The 18881-nt window shown below is 42.6% G+C and overlaps 1 protein-coding gene across 4 annotated transcripts in view; it reads left to right on the top strand.

The window, feature by feature from the left end:
* The window catches only part of cep112 (centrosomal protein 112), a 103468-nt gene that overhangs the window by 7610 nt on the left and 76977 nt on the right, over positions 1–18881 (top strand). For 3 of the 4 annotated variants that reach the window (XR_005442031.1, XM_038700122.1, XM_038700115.1), the window contains exons 4-11: positions 808–892; positions 3857–3934; positions 6885–6932; positions 7038–7112; positions 13715–13801; positions 16350–16449; positions 16848–16966; positions 17526–17669. Coding sequence is in view for 3 of the 4 variants with exons in the window: in XM_038700122.1 (XP_038556050.1) it covers positions 808–892; positions 3857–3934; positions 6885–6932; positions 7038–7112; positions 13715–13801; positions 16350–16449; positions 16848–16966; positions 17526–17669 (736 nt within the window). In the remaining variant the exon portion in view is untranslated. The remainder of the gene's footprint in view (positions 1–807; positions 893–3856; positions 3935–6884; positions 6933–7037; positions 7113–13714; positions 13802–16349; positions 16450–16847; positions 16967–17525; positions 17670–18881) is intronic. The other variant, XM_038700131.1, reaches the window with a different exon arrangement.

The raw sequence follows: 18881 nt of genomic DNA, 5'->3' as shown, positions 1-18881 counted from the left end.
GGGGATCAGAGGTAAAAGATACAAACGACAAAGGTGACTCCGCTTGCACTGATGTCCTTCCTGTTCTGTAGTCAGCACATCCAGAAAGCTCACAGCGATGGTGCTTAGCTCTCTGAGATAACACTGCCTATGACAAGTGAGTTCAAAATGCTCAATACCAGGAATGCTTAAAAATTTACATGGGAGGAAATGAACTCCCATAGGCTCCAAGTGTGAAACAGCGCCCTCTAGAAAAGAATTTGACGTCTTTATTAGATGACAGTGATTTTTTTCTTCTTTATTGTTGCCCTACATCTTCCTGTCTTCTCTAACATCTTTATTCAGTTAGCATTAGCGGGCCATTAGTGCCTCATGTGCCTGCGCTTAATGAGATAGTGAGCTCAGTCATGACTGTGTGTGTGTGTGTGAGGGGGAGAGAGAGCGAGCGCAGTGAGAAGGAGAAGTTTGTGTGTATGTTTTCCAATGAATAAAAGCAGTTTCCCTGTAAAGCTCCTTGTTTAAACCATGATGGGCCCAATGAGAGACAATGATTGAGGTGTGTGATTTATAAAAGGAGCATACAAGCCATTGACTGTTGCCCTGCAGGCTGTCCATGGAAACAAACTGATGTATAATGGAGACGTTTATTGTTCAGATGGGATGAAATGCAGACCACAAACCATGCAACCAATGCCAGATGTTGATCTGTGTAAATAGAGAGGCAGGCTGCCTACGCAAGCACATTCATATGCAAACAGAGGGACAAGAGCACACTCCAGAGAAGTGCACACATACTGTAGGTTAACCTCTCACATTTTTCTCTTCCAGGAGAAGGCTGTATGAGGAAAAGATCCCGCCACCACCCATGTCCTCCAGTTCACTCAAACAGTCACCCAGACATGATGCCAGGACGGTTAGTTCATCGCCTTATTTCACACTGTCAACCACACCTCTGGACTTCCCTGGCATACTTTTCTTAAGATTCAAAGAAATGGGGTTTTTACTACTTCTGCTTCACTGGAAGGTAGCGTGGTGAGGGCACACTGACTTATTAACAGCAAACCCACTTGTGCCAACACAAATAGTAGCCACAGTCTTTTGCTTTCTTCTTTAATGTGAACCAATTTGGAAATTCCTGAACTCATTCCCCCGTGAAGACGGAGGAAATTCCCTGATCTCATAAGTTGCTAGTTCAAGCAACCAAAATGGAGAAAATGGTTGTGATCACAATACATTTGACAGTAACATACACTCAGCTGCCAATTTATTTGGTACTCATCGCTGAAACTTACCTTCATGAAAGTTCAAGAAATTGCGATTTGAAAGATTCGACAATGTAGCTTTATTATACAGCATCTGACCAGTTTTAAATAGTCATTTAGTTACAGATTCATTCCGTTGTCATCCTTGTGTGACAGACTTACCACTCACAAGAGTGGCGCGCATCCTGTTACAGTCCTACTCGGAGCAGGCACAGGGCTTGTACATTTACAACAACAAATGAAACTGAAGGATAATGTGGGATCATGGCATCCGGCGAACAGTCAGAGGCTGTGGCATGGTTTTGTCCGGCATCAACTCACACTGAAGTCTTTCATCAGCGGAGTGTTAAGCCCTACGTTGTTGACGTGTTGTTAATTCATTTTGTGTGCTTCAACTACAGATAACGGCTCTCTGTGAGCCGGTTTTGTGCCGCTGTCCGCAGGCTACATATCCCACACGGAGCATTTCAGAGTAGGCGCATATTGCCTGCCTGATTTTGCTGACTTGTTCAGATTTTGTTAATTTGGTCAGCTGTCCTTGTTTTTTGTGCTTCTATCATGATTAGGTAGGCTACGTAGTTAAATTATTTCTTTTTTGTCTGTTTTATTGATATACTGAACAAAATTATAGACTCAACACTTTTGTTTTTGCCCCCATTCATCATGAGCTGAACTCAAAGATCTAAGACTTTCTCTATGTGCACAAAAGGCCTATTTCTCTCAAATATTGTTAACAAATCTTTCAAAATCTGTGTTAGTGAGCACTTCTCCTTTGCCAAGATTATCCTTCCACCTCACAGGCGTGGCATATCAAGATGCTGATCAGACAGCATGGGTATTGCACAGGTGTCCCTTAGGCTGGCCACAATAAAAGGCCTCGAAAATGTGCAGTTTCACTGTATTGGGGGGTGTATCACATAGAGTTGATCAGGTTGTTGATTGTGGCCTGTGGAATGTTGGTCCACTCCTTTTCAATGGCTGTGCGAAGTTGCAGTCAGGTCGAGACCGCGATGAGGACGACGATCATGCAGATGAGCCTCCCTGAGACGGTTCCTGACAGTTTGTGCAGAAATTCTTTGGTTATGCAAACTGATTGTTGCAGCAGCTGTCCAGGTGGCTCATCTCAGACGATCTTGGAGGTGAAGATGCTGGATGTGGAGGTCCTGGGCTGGTGTGGTTACACGTGGTCTGCGGTTGTGAGGCCGGTTGGATGTACTGCCAAATTCTCTGAAACTCCTTTGGAAACAGCTTATGGTAAAGAAATAAAAATTCAATTCAACAGTTCAACAGTTCTGGTGGAAATTCCTGCAGTCAGCATGCCAATTGCACGCTTTGACAGAACATTATGTTTTCTAGGGCTGGACCCGAATATTCGAATATTTGACCATTGGGTACACATTTGATTTTCAATTATGAGATTTGATTATTGAGGTTTTTTTCGCGCACCTGACCTCAGCCGATAGCAGTGAACGTAACAAAGCGAAGCTTCAATTATTCGCTCTTAATTACTATCGCAGCGTCAAAGCTCAAAAAATGACATTTGGGCCAACCCTGGTGTTTTCATGTAGGACCGCATCAATCACAGTAAGATGCTGACCAAGAAATGTGTTTTCTTGGCCTTCTATTGTGTTGTTCATCAAACCACCATGAGTCTACTGTTATGTGTTTACGGTACAAGCGAGTGTGCAGTTCATTGGCACAACTGCTAGTTCATCTGTGGCCAAAGCCATTCTTGCTAATCAGTGTTTAAAACACAATGTGCTAAATTCCTGGTGCGATAGAGAGACTGACACTCTGCTTTCAACAGCCAGTGACCTGCATACTCTGCATTCCTAGATATTGAAATGAAACGTTTACTCTGTTTGTTTGAGGGTGAGGCTCTGGGACCTTAATGCCTTTTTAATCAGAAGGGGCATTTAATCCTGAGCTATTCCATTCAGCGATTTCTCTGTGTCTGTGCGGTTCCGCTGAGGTACACCCAAGGTCCACACTCCACCAGATCCTAATCAAATTCAACAACATCTCTCCTTTCCCTATCGCTCTCTCAACTTTATTGGATATTTCCCTTATTTCAACCTTGCTGCCCAGCCTCGACTTGAGTAAACTGATCTTGTATCAACAGAACCCCTGGAAGCATTCGAATTATACTGTATAAAACAAATCCGGAGGCCCGTTGCAACAAAAGGCTGGAGAAAACAAGAATGACAGGCAGTGGAGCTGCATATGGCGTCTTGAGGAATTTACTGCGTGACTAAAATGATGTGGAACTGCTAAACATCTGGAGTGCTGTATGTGAGAGGGAGGAGAGAGAGGGAGCAAAGGGTGGAGAGATGGAGATAACGAGGGAGTGGAGTGCTGTTAGTAGGGGAGGAGAACACATGTGGGTGTACTGTATATCTGTGAGCTTTTAAAGAACCCTTTTGTTGTTGCCAAGAGAGGAATTATATTGTGTCAAAATGAAAACCTCCATCACTGTCTGCTGTTCGCTTCCTCGGGCCAAACTGCCAATCAAAGAAATCATTTAAATTCCCTCCTCTAATTTATAACCTCCTCCTTAATTTTCATTTCTTTTCCGCTGTTTACACAATCTCTCACTCCCCTTTTTTTCTCCTCAGGTGAGTGGGGGGCTGAAGGCAGATGTGTCTCCCGATGACAGTGACCTGGAGGCCCGTCTCAACAGCTGGAACCTGGGGGTGAGTCCAGGGGCATGCCTTGAGCTTCTCAGTTACATGCAGCTGTCAACATGCTGCAGCTCATCTGCACTGACAGTGAAATGCCTGAGCCTGCAAGTAGATCTAAATCAGTAGTGCAATAATGCTGAGTTAGCCGCATTGCTTACACACACAAACATGCTGAACAAAGGGTGTAAAGACCGTTTCACCTATGTCCTCTTGAAGCCACTTTATTTAGGCAGCTTACTGCTATTGTAGGACATGAGGTTCAGCTGAGGAGTGGGAGACGGATTGTGTAAACTTAGCATTTGAAGATGCGTTCACCTCTCTTATCTTCCCTGCCTGGAATGCACCAGGCTAGGACTCGATAAGCACTCTGCCCTCATGTCTTTTATTCCCTTATTTATTCCCTATCTCTTCACCTGCGTAACCCTGAGAGTCTCTTTCGATTTGCTTGTCCTTTCACCCACATTACTCTCACTTGATGTTTTCCACAGAACAGCCTCGCTCCCTCTGTTTTTTCCCCCTCCTCTTTCTCCAGCTCTTTCTCTTTTCTACCATCTTATCTCTTGCTCTCTCTGGCACTTTCTCCCTCTACCTGTCCATCTATCTTCCTCTGACTCTCTCTCTGTTACTCTCCTGCTCTCTTTCAGTACTAGGGTAATCTGCGGTATCTATCTGCAGACGTGAAGCCGTGCACTGCTCAGCTCTGCACTCCTCTGTGTTGAGACGCTGATAAGAGGCATTGCTTGGCAGTGCTCCCCCCAAGCCTGCATCTTTAAAATCAACAGATGTTCCTTCACACACAAACACACACAAACCCCCTTCAAGTTTACAGAAGTTTTATAGATGCACTGCTTCAAAGCGCCCAGCTCCTACGGTATTTCGGCACAGCCGAGCGACACCCTATCTAGAATATCTTCAGCCTTGCTTTAGATGTTCTGAAGAAGTCCTTATCAGTTTGTTCACTTCACCTCTAATTTAATAAAGTCTGTGTAGTCAGCATGGTGGCCATACTGGACAGTACACAGCAGATTGCTTCAGTCTCAGATAGGAAGCCTTTAAGAGTAATAAAACCTGAGTCATCTGTAACATCTTTCAGTTTAATCTGTAGCTTGTGTGCTGGAGTACTATCTCTAATGGGATTTAAGTGTTACAGGAGAGTTAGGTGCATCATACACAGGCCTGTCAGGAGGCCAGGGGAGGAAAAAGCAAGCATACTAGAGAAAACTGTGTAAAGACCTGGCCTATTTATTCATACAATACTGAATGCAGTGCCACTTGGCCATCCATTGTCTGTGGTTAGGTGGGTGTGCTTGCTCAACGCTAGTCCGAAACTAGGAAGCCATCAATCACTGTGTGTTTGTTTGGCCGGAGAGCCAGGCCTTGTGATGTGGAGTGTTGTTCCTCTTCTGCGTCCGTCCATCCATCCACGTCAGGTTCCAATGACACAGGACGCCGTGCCAGCTCTGAGGCCGGACAAGCATGTGCACACAGGAGCATGTGTGTGGGCAGCAGAAAAAAGTGCCCGCACAGGCATATGTGTGCTCCAAGTTTAGGATCGCACTGCGCCAGCATTACACCACAGCATTTAGTCTACATGTCTTCCTCACCCTGTGGGCCGTGCTCAATCAAATCTGATGACTGGCTGTCTGTGGGTATAAAAAGAAATCCAATTCTTGTTTTCAGCCTGGGCACTAGTTTAGAAGGATATTGATTGATTCATCACTTGGTAAATATGGATTTAAATTTTTTATGCCAATGCCAAATTTAAGCCAATTCATCACACATCATGGCACGTACCACTGATGCTGCTCTGCACTCGTCTGTTTGTCTGCATGTGTCTTTCTGTGAGTACATGGATTACAGTTTACAATAAACCTCATTGCAGTCAAGCCAGATGTCTCCTTTTGTTGAGGGCTTACTGGGTGCCAGCTAACAAAATGTCTGACCTGTTTTTACTTGCATTACTCAGGTGAAATAGATCAAAATACCTGTGCTTCCAGTTTACCTGTCACTGGCTCATCCTGAAGCAACAGATTATGACTTTATCCTTGTGCAATTTTAGTCCCAAGCTCTGAGGTTGTTTCAGGTCCCATTCATTCTGGGCTACCTATGTGTGGGTTGTGCCACAACATTAAATACTATTTTTTTTTTTTTTTTTACCACTGAATGAATCCCTCACTAACCTCCTCTTCTCCCTCCTCTTCTAACTCTTCCTCCTTCTTCTCCTCCTCCATCCCCATGTTGAAGAGATTAGCAACACAACTGTTTACTGGGCATCACTGCTGTCATCTCCAAAGCCTGCTCTACCACTTCGAAAGGCCGTGATCTTGCCGCTAGCTGGCAGCCCCTACAGACAGCCTCAATGTATGAGACAGAAATGCTGTATGAAAAATAATGGGGTCGTAAACGGTCATGAAACAGTGGAAGGAAAATAACAGGTTGTCAACACACACATTATTGTTTTAGTCTGTGTCACAGTTAGTGAGCTGTGTTGATGTAATGCTGCAGCGTCACTTGGCCTGCGGCCCTTTTACGTTCAGGTAGTTTAGCGGCTCACCCTTTTTGTGTTTCATATTATAATCAAAGAGTATGCCGTGTCAGTGTTTGGCAAGGATGTGTACACATTTGTCTCCATCTGATGGTAAATGGACCGGGGATAGCTTACAGATTAGTGGTCCTGAGTGTTGACAAAAGGGCCGCGTCGGGATCAGCAAAGAGGGTTTGAGAGCGGAAACAGAGTCGGCCACACACACAATGCCTTGATGTAGCCCGACGCATTCTCTGTCTTTCTAAACAGACAAGAGTTGACGGAAGAGACTCCTGCCACAGCACCAAGCTTTTGATGTGCTCCCCGCATTGTTTATGACAAACTAAGGGTGGAGGTTAGATGCTGGTAGTGGTGAGGCTTTGTTAGTAGAGGAAGAAGAGACAGAGAAGTCTAAAGTTTTTCTATTTACTCCTTCAGATTGAAAACCCCCGGTATTTGAGAGAGAAGCCCGTTCCCTTGTCTCCAGTAAGTTGTCCCTTATGGTTCACTCATTGTTATGTAGACAAAAGTGCTGTCTTTGAACTCCTCAGTCACCTCACAACCTAACTTCGCTCCTCTTTATCTCTGTAGATTTTCAAGTCAAGCTTTGGGAGGAACAGCACCTTGGCCAATGATCAGGGCCCACAGCTTGTACAAAGCAAGGAGGTACGCACCACAGAAGGAGTCCTTAATGAACCCCAACAGTACCTGAGCACCCTTCTATGTGTGATAAATCATATGTTTTTTTGTGTATTCAAGGCAGTACATGATATTTGAGAGACTGCCATTGACAGTATATCCATTCCAGTAAGCTTAAATCCTCTAACTCACTATTTAGTATGCTCAGCATTTGTTTAGAAGCAAGTGTTGAGCACATACAGGGGTTAAAGCTCACTTGACTGCTTCATGGCATTAGACTTCCCGCAGCCATGTACATACATCTTTGTGCATAGTTTGTATTGTTGAAATGGCCGAGGCGAGCATTCTTCTCAGAAGACAAAAATAATGCCAGCTCCTAGTGATGACGGTTTTTTCCTTATGTGGATTTAAGCTGGAAATCCCATTGTGAAAGCATGCTTTGAAGTCCCCTCTGCCCCTCCCCACTTCTGCTGAACCACCAATCTACCCCCCCTCCCATCCCCTTTTACCCGCACTGTTAAATATAAAACTGAGCATGACTTGGCTGTAATAGCCGTGGCTTTTCATGTCTGCTCGGGGAAAGCGCTCCAGTCAGTTAGATCGGCTTCAACGGGAGAGGGCAGAGAACGGAGGGGAAGAAAGGGCAAGGACATGATGGGCAAGAATGGTCTTGCTTATCGACCTGCCATTAATACTGATCTGTTTGTGACTGCTAAAGGAGGATTCATATACGTGGACACACACACACACACACACACACTCCCTCCCTTCCACATCCACATTCACCCTGTCGGTGGGTCTACCTGTGGGATGATATTGAATGTAGCAACACAAATACGAAAACATTAAAGCAACGTCCCATGCTGTTTGATCCTGCCCCAGACTAGCTGACTGGCTACATAAGGCTGTGTGTGTTGGGAATATAAATTTATCACATCTCAGAAGACATATTTGACCTCAACACCAGCTTTACTCGGATATACACAGAGTTAGCAGTTTATCAGGTACACTAGTACAATCTACAGTAATGCAATTCACTTTAGTATCCCTGCACTAAATTGTATTGGGTGAAGCTTGTAATGTTCAGTTTATGATAACATTGAGTCCGATGATGAGGCTGTATTTAATGGTATTTTTATATTTTGTATTTATATTTTGTCCACCTCATATGTCAGTAGTATGTATAGTGGACAAAAAAAACTTACAGATTAAGTTTGTGTGTAGGTGGCGTTGAATAAGAGCATTCACTTTTTCAGAGGCAAGCTGTAGGAAACAGAGCTGGCCTGTCATTTCCACAAGGCCAGAATGCTCTCAATATGGGAACCAGTTCAAGAAAGTCACAGAGAAACATTGGGAGGGACACACTGGGAAATGAGAGGAAATTGTGCAGAACTTGAGTTTTTTCCCCCCACGCTGCTTAAGGTTGTGCTGTCTGCCTACTATAGCCAGTTGTCAATCTGTTGTAGACTATTGAAAGATATAGTGTGTTTGTCCTGGATTTAACTTCTATTCTTCCAAGGCTTATAGAAGTTACTGCCAACCGACTGTGCTTGTGCTTTTAAGCCATGATAGCGTCTCTAGGGACAGATAAGTTAGTTAGGCAGTTGGTCCTCCTCTTTGGTCTTGACTGAAATCTCTTTAACTACTGGATGGACTGTCATCATATGTTGTTCAGACCTTCATGGTTGCCTGAGGAGGAATCCTTATTACTTTGGTGATCCCCTGCCTTTTCCTCTAGCCACCACCATTAGGTTGACATTTGTGTTTTTTATTGAAATGTATTAACAACTTTTGGATAGATTGCCATGACATGTGCTACACACATTCATGTCCCCCTCTGGATGAATTATAATCACTGTGGCGACACTTAACTTTTCATCAACATTGTGTTAGAATTTCTCCAATATTTTAGATTTGCCGGTCATAAACCAATTACATTACTATCAGCCTCAGCTGTTAATTTTTTTGTAAAAAAAAAGTGCTTTACAAGTTTTTTGCTGCTCATTTCACCCATTCACACAATTATACAGCAGTAACCACACAGGGTGCCAGCTAACCACCGGGAGCAGTTTGGGGTTCAATGTCTTGCCCGAGGACACTTGGGCATGTGGACAGGAGGAGGTAGGGATTGAACTGCGAACCCTGTGATCAGTGGATGACACACTCTACCTTCTGAACCTCAGCTGCCCCATTTTTATGCTAATTAGCAAGTGTTTGCGTTCTAACTAAGATGCTGAACATGGTAAGAATTATACCTGCTAAACATTAGCATGTTAGCATCGTTACCAAGTGTATGTTAGCATGTCAATGTTGGCATTTAATCCAAGTACAGTTTTACAGAGCCACTAGCATGGCTGTCGACACTTTATGTTGTTCATACTGTTTAGCAATAGGCTCTGGGTCCAGGGCATGTGATTCTGCCTTGTTATGCAGAACCTTCCCTGGAACTGGTGAATTGCCCCAATGCATGTCTGATTCCCATTGTACTGTCCTGGGAATTCCCTGTTGACTGTACCATCTGCCCTGAAATCATAATAGGTCTGTGGTTTATGAGTTGCTATTGTAAAGCCCCTTTTTCTTTTAGTTTTTATCATTGAAGATGAAGGACCTCACTGATCATGTGTCTTGAGTCACCATTAGCAATTAAAAGAGTGTTGGGTGTATTTTAGGAACTATGAACCCCACAGGATACAGCTGTGACCACACACACGCACGCACACAGTTTTTCCCTATACAAGTGACTCAAGCCACCAATCCCACCTTAACTATATCGTCCTCAACAGCCATGTTAAGCTTTCCTGCAGAACCATGGAAGCCTTGTCCAACCCTGCTATTGCGTGGCTGTCTAGGCCCAGTCTAGAAAATCACAGTGACATCAGTTCCCTTTAATCCCCAAAGCCTAGTTGAAAATTTACCCAGGTTTAGAGAGTTATATACGCCACATGTCATTAAGCTGGCGACAGCTTAACGAACATCTCAGCTTTCACGCCAAGCTCATCCTCTCGCTGAGCTACCAACTGTATTGATAAGAATGCTGACTGCTCTTTTCCTATAGAACAATGAGTGGCAGCTGAGAAACCTCACCGCAAGCCAACACTGCTTTTAGTCACTTAGCTTACACAGCGTGTTTGCTTATGGGTGAGTTGTGGAAAATGTCTGGCAGGAGCAGCAAAGTCTTGCTAATCCTTCAGCACACCCTAGCAGTGCTCAACAGCATTATGAGGGCTGGGTCTTTCTTTGGAAATTCAATTAAATGGCGACTGATGAGTCAGGCGTAGGCACAAGTCATGTGATTACAGAGGGAGATGCTGACAGGCTGATTAAAGCACCCCACATTTCTTTTTAAAGTTTGTGTGCGAGTGTGTTCATGCCATCTTCAAACTAACCCCTTGGTACCTGACCAGAGAGATAGTTGGCAGCAGGCACAGCATGGCAGATGAAAGTGTTAATGTCAAGCAGTCACACTCTAATGGTCACAAGCCCCAGACTGGGGATCAGGCCCCTTTTCTTTCCGTTGCCATAATGATGCAGTCTCTCTAATCTAAGGATCCTCTGGGATGTAGCTTGAGCTCTCAGCCTGTGATTTAGAGGGCCATAGCCAGTCTAATCTGAACGTTTTTCAAAGCTAAAACAGAGCAAGCTAGCGAGCCGTAGTAGTTTAGAGGGGACTAGTTCTATCATTTGGCTTTCAAGATGGCACTTCAGGCTGGGAAACACAAGGGACCAACAGTGTTCCATAATGATAAAGTTACTATTTTAGGCATTTCTGTCCTCTGTACTTGATTCTTATGGACTTGATGGATTCACATGAGTAATTTCAAGTTATTATCTGTTTACTGACTCTGTGTTTGGAACTACCCGCCTCTAAAACTTTTTTTCTCATGTGTCAGAGTTTCAACCTTTTATCCAACCTCGCTATCTGGACAAACTACACTAAATTAACTTCTTGTCGGAGTGTGGAAATGGCATCTAGCTGCTCCTCGGTAGATAGCAGAACGCTGCATACTGACTATCGTAGAGCATCTGTGTTTACTGAGGATGAAAGAGGCACCAGGACCTTGTACATCTCAGGCAAGACGAAGGAGTTGCACAAACGCAACCTTGCTTTGTGGAGCCCAAACAGTTAGCAGACGATTTGTGCACATCCCCCCTGAGGAAAAGGGCCTTGACCCCCGCGCCAGCTTTTGAGAGCAGAAAAAGCAACTGTTTCCGCCTTGCATTCCCTCTCTTATACCCACCCCCCCCACCCCCTTTCCCTCTCATCCTTTCAAGAGCGAAGTGTCAAAAAACATGGCATCTTACAGCACTCGCTACAACTCTGAAGAAGAGAAGAGGCAAAAAAGCTGTACCACCCAGTCGGGCTGATTGAAGGCATCTCAGACGCCTTAGGTGTACGACATTCCTCCTCCTCCTTCCTTCACTGGCACTTTTATAAACAAGTTTCAAACACCCCTGATCTAGTTTGACAAACTTTCTCCAAAGACCATTTGAAGAGAGGATGAGAAAGTGACACCCCCATATGTGCTTATTTATATTTTTATTTTATTTATTATTATTTTTGGGGGGGAGGGGTGCGCCAGAATCAGGTCTCCACTTACTCTGCTTTTCAATCACTGCCATCTCTCTCCCTCTCTCTTTCTCTCACCATCTTTTGCTTTTTCTTTTCTACTCTGACAGGTCTCCCGTGGCCCCCCCAATTGCACAAGAAACCGTGGTAAATCAAGAAAAAAGACATTGAAGAAAGAGACAGAATACTTAACAGCACTTTGTCAAGGATACAGTGTATAAATGTAGCTGAAGTGCAGTAATGAGGAGACACTTCTAGACTTTTATTTTTAATGCTGCTCAGAATGATCACACAAAGTGAAGTGCTGACATCTTACCAAACCTGAGCTCTTTGGGGTTTAGATTCCACCATTTCAGTCTCAAAGCATGGATATATATTTTCTCTCTAACATCCAGGATGCTGTTGATGTCTGTGTTGTATCAATATTTATACACTTTAACCATACTGTAATTGAATCATATTTTTATTCAGACCATCATCACAGCTGCTTGCCTTTGATTTATACCAAAAGAAAGTCTAATGCGGTTTTACTGTGTAAAGTAATGTTGTGGGGATTTTCTACTTAATTGTTTTGATGACTGTAACAAACAAGAGCTAGCCCTTGGGATGTTGTTAACCACCGACACGTTCACACACCCAACCATATTTTCAAAGGAAGAACACTGTCACCCTGCTTCAGGGTTGATTAATGCACCAGAAACAGACAGTGACTAAACATGAGTAGCGACATCAAAGCAAATGGCCAGTCATCTGTCCGTCAAAGGGTTCTCTTTATATTTCCATGTGTTTGCGAGCAGAAACATCTTCCATGTAATACTTAACAAACTAAATGGAAAGTAGCTAGAACTATCTAGAAAAAAGCTGAGGAAGAGATTTTTAGAAGCAAATGTGATTTACAAAAGAAATGATGTATGTAAATTGTGAAACATACTAAAAAGTGTATTTTAAACGTGGACTGAAAAATAGATCATTGTTATGTAAAGGATGAATTGATGAATTTCTCTAGCCCCAGCCACAGGCCATAAAAAATAAATACTGCCATGCAAATCTCTAAACATGTTCATACATACCAGAGGATAAACCACTTTTATTTTACAAAACATGTTCCTTTTCTTTGGCATGCATTCAGGAAAAAGTGTATCCTTTTTTCAGTAGCAAAATGAGCAGTATAGCCTCACAGTGCTTCTATGGTTCTTAGCTCACTTTTGTCACAGGATTTCTTCAACTAATCAATGACTTCATACACTTCAGTCTGTCATTGAGTATTATTGTCTCTCTGCAGAGAAATGTAGTCATTCAAAGGGGAACGCCTTTCAAAGCCATATTTGTGAATAATATTGTCTTGGCAGAGACGTGATAATTACTTTCCAGAAGGGACGAATGACTAATAGCTCCTTTTGTATAAAGAGACCATAAAAAAATTTCTTAGTCAATTAAAGTAGGTGATGAGTAGATCATTAGGGTTTTATTTGACAAACACTGGCTTAAGGAGAGCTGTTTCAACATGTGCATGATAACGCTGAACTTTTGATCCTCTAAACGGTGTTCAAATGAAAACAGTCACTCTTCATGATCAACTGCCATGTGTATGCAGTAGACACAAACAAACGCTTTCACCTTGTTGTGTGTACTATAGACTGACTGAAAATTTTATCGCACACAGTTGAGCACATCTCAGCTTCACACAATTTTTTGAAGCTCTTGTTGCATGGATAAATGTTTTTAAAAGTTAATGTAGTTTATTTCATCATCTGCGCTTGTGTGCAAGGCGGGACACACGGTAACGTCTTTCATCCAGATTTCTTTTATTTCTGTTATCCTGTCACACTATATGATACTGCTTTTTTTGGATGCTTTTTTTTTTTTCCAAGGCTTGTCTCTTTAAAGAACAGTTAGGACACAGACCTCAGTGTTTAACTTATAAGAACAAAACTTGTTGCTTGTGTTGTCTGGTAATTAATAAATAATATTTTACCCCTCAAGCAGATTGTTTTTTTGTTTTTTTTTTGCTTTGCTTGAGTCATAGTGTTACATGACTTTCTTGTGTTTTCTATGTTTCCAGACTGAGATGAAGATCAAACTTATGGAGGCCAAACATCAGGAGGAGAAACTGAAGATGCAGCAGAGACATGATGCAGATGTGGAGAAAGTAAGAATCTAAACTCGAAGGTAGCGAATCCTAGCATAAACCTAAACTGTGTAGAAAGAGAAACTGACACAGAATTAGTAGAATATCCACTATATAAGTGAAAGTTGTTTGCAGAATCCTCATGGATTCATCTTATATTGTAAAATAACACATAAGAGCTTCAAATGACTCAATAATTTCTTCTGCAACTGGACAGGCAGGTCTGTTAACTTGAGTGCGCATGAAAACTAGTTAACTACGCCTATCATTGACTCTTGATTGCATTTGATGGCTAATGAAAAGGAAAGGGAATGAGCCTATCCTTTTTTCATCACCCCATCACGCAAATAAACCGCTCTTCAAAAGCTCTTTGTCAGCTGGTGAAAATAGCAGTGAAAAAAGCTGGTTTATTTCGCACTAGGTGCCCATCAGGCTGCAGATCAAGCACCTGGGATCTGTCACGTCCTCGCTATGACTTTCCTTTGCTGCCACAGAAGCTTTTAATAAAACAGAAAAAAGCACTTCAATTTTCTCTCCACTTTAAGATGCCCAATGCTTCTTTGTGTTTGACAAGAGACAGGGTGGCAGCCAGCTCTCTCTCCCTCTCTTTAATTACATACAGATTGCGAGTTATGTCTGATTTAATTTCCTAGGAATTTTTCCTAGTATCCTCTCTAATAGCTTCAAAGGGGAGAGATTCAGGGTTGCACGCTGATGAGCCTGATGGAAGGTGGGCAATCTTGGTTTGGTTTAGTTTTAATTAGTCTCTTTATGAATAATGCAGAGGCTGCTGAAAGCTACTGGTCATTGTCCCCGTGCTTGAAATGGAGAGGGTAATGAGAGAACAGGCCTGAGCGTTGTACGCTAATGTTTGTGAATCAGTACTGTGTGTAGTTCTGAAAGATTTAATAACCTCAGGGGAAGAAGCACATCCTTACGTTAAAATCTGAGATTAACAGTAGACCACGGCGTAAACTAGAAAACAATACATGGTCATTAATAACAAATGCATTTTGTTTTAAATGCCACTGGGATTAAATAAGTGTTTTTGTTATGAAATGTGTTTGTGTTTCTCTGTGTGTACAGAAAGTGTACTCATGGTCTAACTCCAGATATTGTAGGTGTGTTTTCTTCCCCAGTTCAGTTACTCTCCATTCACTCATGGTATTGGTTAAAGTCAACCAGGCTGGATTCCCCCTGCATTAGGATGTATGAAGCCTAAAATGGGCACCCTAAAAGCTGTCATTTCCCACCGTCTAGTGCACTCTCCCTGGACCTGACACTTTGTCATCGCCTCGCTTGGTTGACCCCTAAAAAGACAACAGTGTCTCTGGGCTGGTGAAAATGAAAAAAATTGGGTATCCCTAAATGTTCTTTGAACTTTGCTCCAGCCACCGCAGCCTTCTTTGATCTGCCCCCATCCCACACAGAGGATGACAGGCTTGGCAACTAAGTGCACTTGGACAGAACAAAATACTAGAAAGAAAGTCTTTTGGGCTTTGGGACAGTTCTTGACGGAAAAATAAGCACTCTTACTTTCTGCCATTTCAGTCATAAAATCAAAGCATTGTCTGTTGTTCGACCAGTCTGTTTTGTTCTGTCTTGTTAATTGCAGGGGTAATACCGTTACTATTATCAGTTACGCTTTAGATTAACAGTTCAAGTAGCTAGATGATTCAGTTTCATTGAGAGAGTAGAATTTGTTAAGGTGACATTAGGACAGCTGACTGTGGATTTAGTGTGCCTTGTACCGTCATTTCACAAGAAACTGTGTGGGCAGAAAACCACCCTTTGTTCAGAACCTGTTAAAAAATGTGCCTTCTGCCACAACAGCCAGCAGACACAAGCAACCCTAGACCAACTGCATAATGTACATACACTGTATACACTCATTATGCAGTTGAGCGAAGACACTGTCTTCCTCTAGATGGAGAATGCTAGACTGTCCTTTTTTTGCACTTGAGCTCTCCTTAGCCTAATTTAACTAATTACTCACAGATGGCAGCAGCAAGCAGATGTAGTTACCTCATCGCACCTCAGCACAGGTGGTTCACTCAGATGCCATTTCAATCAGTTAAGCCATAGCCTCCTTAGGATTAGACAGGCATGTGGAAGATTAAGTCTCGTCAGGTCATACAGTGAATCATGTTTACAAAATGTCCCTATAAATAACCAAATCTAAAGATGAAATATCTGTTTTGTTTTTGTGGAATGATCAGGATTGACAATAGGGCGCTGTTTTGTTGCAGTGTTCACGAACATTACCAATGGAAACAAACCTTTAACATCATCAGAAAACATTGATTATTTAAATGTAGGTGTTGTTAGTTGTACTGTGAGTGTAATAAAGTTTTTTTGTTGTTGTTGTTTGCGGTCAGTATTTTTTGACAGATTAGCAGAAATTCTTAACTTTGCATGGAAAACTTGGTTGATTACTTTGATAGCTACTGGTGAAAAGTAAAAAGCTTCAACAAAGACGCTTTAACCACCACAATATATGCAAGATAGCTATTTTCTCAGCATTAGAATATTCTCCAGTGTTAAAAACAGTCTCCATGTCCAACCTTAGATTCTGGACCGAAAGAATGGTGAGATTGAGGAGATGAAGAGTGCGTACCGGGCCAAGCAGAAGGAATCGGAGGAGATGATCCGTAAGCTGGAGAAGAAAGGTGAGAGGTCACTGGATTGCAGGGTTAACTGGAAGGATGTTTATATTAGTGTCTCTGAACACTCAGCGTAAAAAAAAATACAATTCCACAACTGACAACGCTGCTGTGGAGAGATGTTCTCCAGCTGTGCTGCTCAATCTAAAGTGGGCCTGCTTAATTTAGTCTTCCCTCAGACCTCTCTTCTCTACTCTTTTGTCTGTTTCTAAAAACATTTGATGAGAAGCATTGAAACTTGGCAAAGAGTAGTGCTACTGGCTATCTGATAGAAGCAATATCTTTATTGACATTGATTTACTGACAGGGCATCAATGAGCGTGTGTGTGTGTGTCCATCTATGTACATACCCTGAGGCAGGGCCTGACAGCTCTTTGTGTGTCTGCGTGTTTGCCCTTCCACAGTTCAAAGTGTGCTGCGGGAATCCCAGGTCATTTGCGAGAGCAAGGAGAAGCAGGTTGCTGAGCTGAAGAAGATGTCGGATCAGAGCGCCGACTCCCTGAAAAACGAGTGGGAGAAGAAGGTATGAGGGAAAAGTTGAAGGGCTTGGAGATTGTGCAGCCCAACCCCCTGTATGCAGCCCTGAGCCAGAGGAAGACTGTTTGATAGCATGAGACTGGTAGACTTCGCTGCAAGCAGGCAGTCTCTGCTATACTGCTATAAAAATCTTTATTCTTTCATGTAAGTAAGTGTGGGCTTTTTTAGTGATGAAAAGTTAATGCTCTCTGCCCTGGGTAAATTGTGTTTTCACTCCTGATAGCTAAAGCTAACTGAACTGATGGGTCTCAATAAGATCCTAATGAGATTTCAATGCATCTCCTTTGGTTCACTTGGTGTGCGTGATGAGCAATCATGTGGAACAATTTTTCTCTGATGTAAGAGATTTGTGCAACCCCCCCCCCCGACATAGCCATATAGACAATGTTTATTCTCCTTGAATAAGCTAGACATTACTTGCCGGGAGAATTGGATTTTATGAAACGAGAAATTATAGAAGAAACTGTGACAAAAGAAACAAAAGCCCCAGTCATGAGAATACAGGGAGAAAGATCTGTGACTGTAGATATTCTGTGCCCTTCCAGCTGCATGCTGCTGTGACAGAGATGGAGCAGGAGAAGTTTGAACTGCAGAAGAAACACACTGAGAACATCCAGGCACTGCTGGAGGACACCAACCTCCGTCTGGCTAAGATGGAGGCAGAGTATAATACTCGGTCACAAGCAACTGTGAGTACAGGAACAGATGTGGGTGATGCATGTTTAGGATTTAGATATTGATCAAGCTGAAGGGAATGCTAGTTTTGCAACCATTGTACTGTATGTATAAGAGAGAACTTTGCATGTGGTTGACTCCAAATGGTATCAAGATGTAACAGTTTTAAATTGTTTTAACTTTACCTTGACCTCATGCTGCCTTTCTTAGCCAGGGCAAAAAAAAAAGATTTTATCTCAATCTCTTTTGCCCTAAATAAAGGTTAAAAATAAAAGAAAATGAAACATGACTTAATTTGGATTGGTATACTAATGTTTATTCAATACCATCATTACTTTATACCAAAGGGAACTGCTTGTTGCTGTTTAGGAGATTTATTTTAAATGGTAGCAAAAGACTCAAGTGTTCAGACACTTCACGTGGACTGTTTTCTGTGCCCAACACCAGAATTACAGGATTCTGGGTGACAAGATGTGTGTATTTTTGCACAAATCTCTTGCTATGTGTAGGTCTGAGGTATGTATATACATCTTTCACATCCTAATTATAAAACAGTGATCTACGCCACTCCATGGCTCAAATGAAGGGAGACATCCTGTAACCTCTGGGCGAGAATGACACTCATATCATCTTTAAAAGGTCTTTGATCCATTGTGTGTATTGTAGCTTACACGTGGCAATAGTTGTGCTCGGGAGATGTGCATTCACATACACACGCCTCCCAAAGGGACAGTTTATATTACATCACATCAAAGGGCTTTGCGTTTCACACACATTTCATTAGTAGGGGGGATCATCAGCACCAGAGGCCGGTCGAATGCACTGCTTTGTAAATATTATTGTTATCAGTATCAGCATTCATGGGTTGTCATATGTATCACACATATACACGCGCACACATTGCTTCTGGCTTTAATCTGTCAGCAGGCCCACATTTAAGAGGCATCAAACACTGGACAGTGCGGGTCTGGTGGTAAGGCACCTCTTTTAATAATTAAGGACAGACAAGGCCCCAGAGAATGAAAAGAGCCCTCTGTCAATGTAAATTAGCTGCCCTGCTGCTGCAAGTTTGGACTGACCCATATGTGTGGACTTTATCTCAGGCAGTTATTACAGCACTCTTGTTCCGTGGTTGGTGTCTCTGAGCATAATCCTTTAGAATCAGTCTTTTATTGTGAAAAGGTCTTTCTTTCTCTGCTGACGTGTTGTGCTTGTAGAATATTCAT

This window comes from Micropterus salmoides, unplaced genomic scaffold (genome assembly GCF_014851395.1).
Source record: "Micropterus salmoides isolate LMB-PRFRI ecotype aquatic unplaced genomic scaffold, ASM1485139v1 Ms_hic_scaffold_10, whole genome shotgun sequence".
Lineage (NCBI taxonomy): Eukaryota > Metazoa > Chordata > Actinopteri > Centrarchiformes > Centrarchidae > Micropterus > Micropterus salmoides.
Note: the sequence above shows the minus strand (reverse complement) of the source record. Positions and strands in the feature narration are given on the sequence as shown.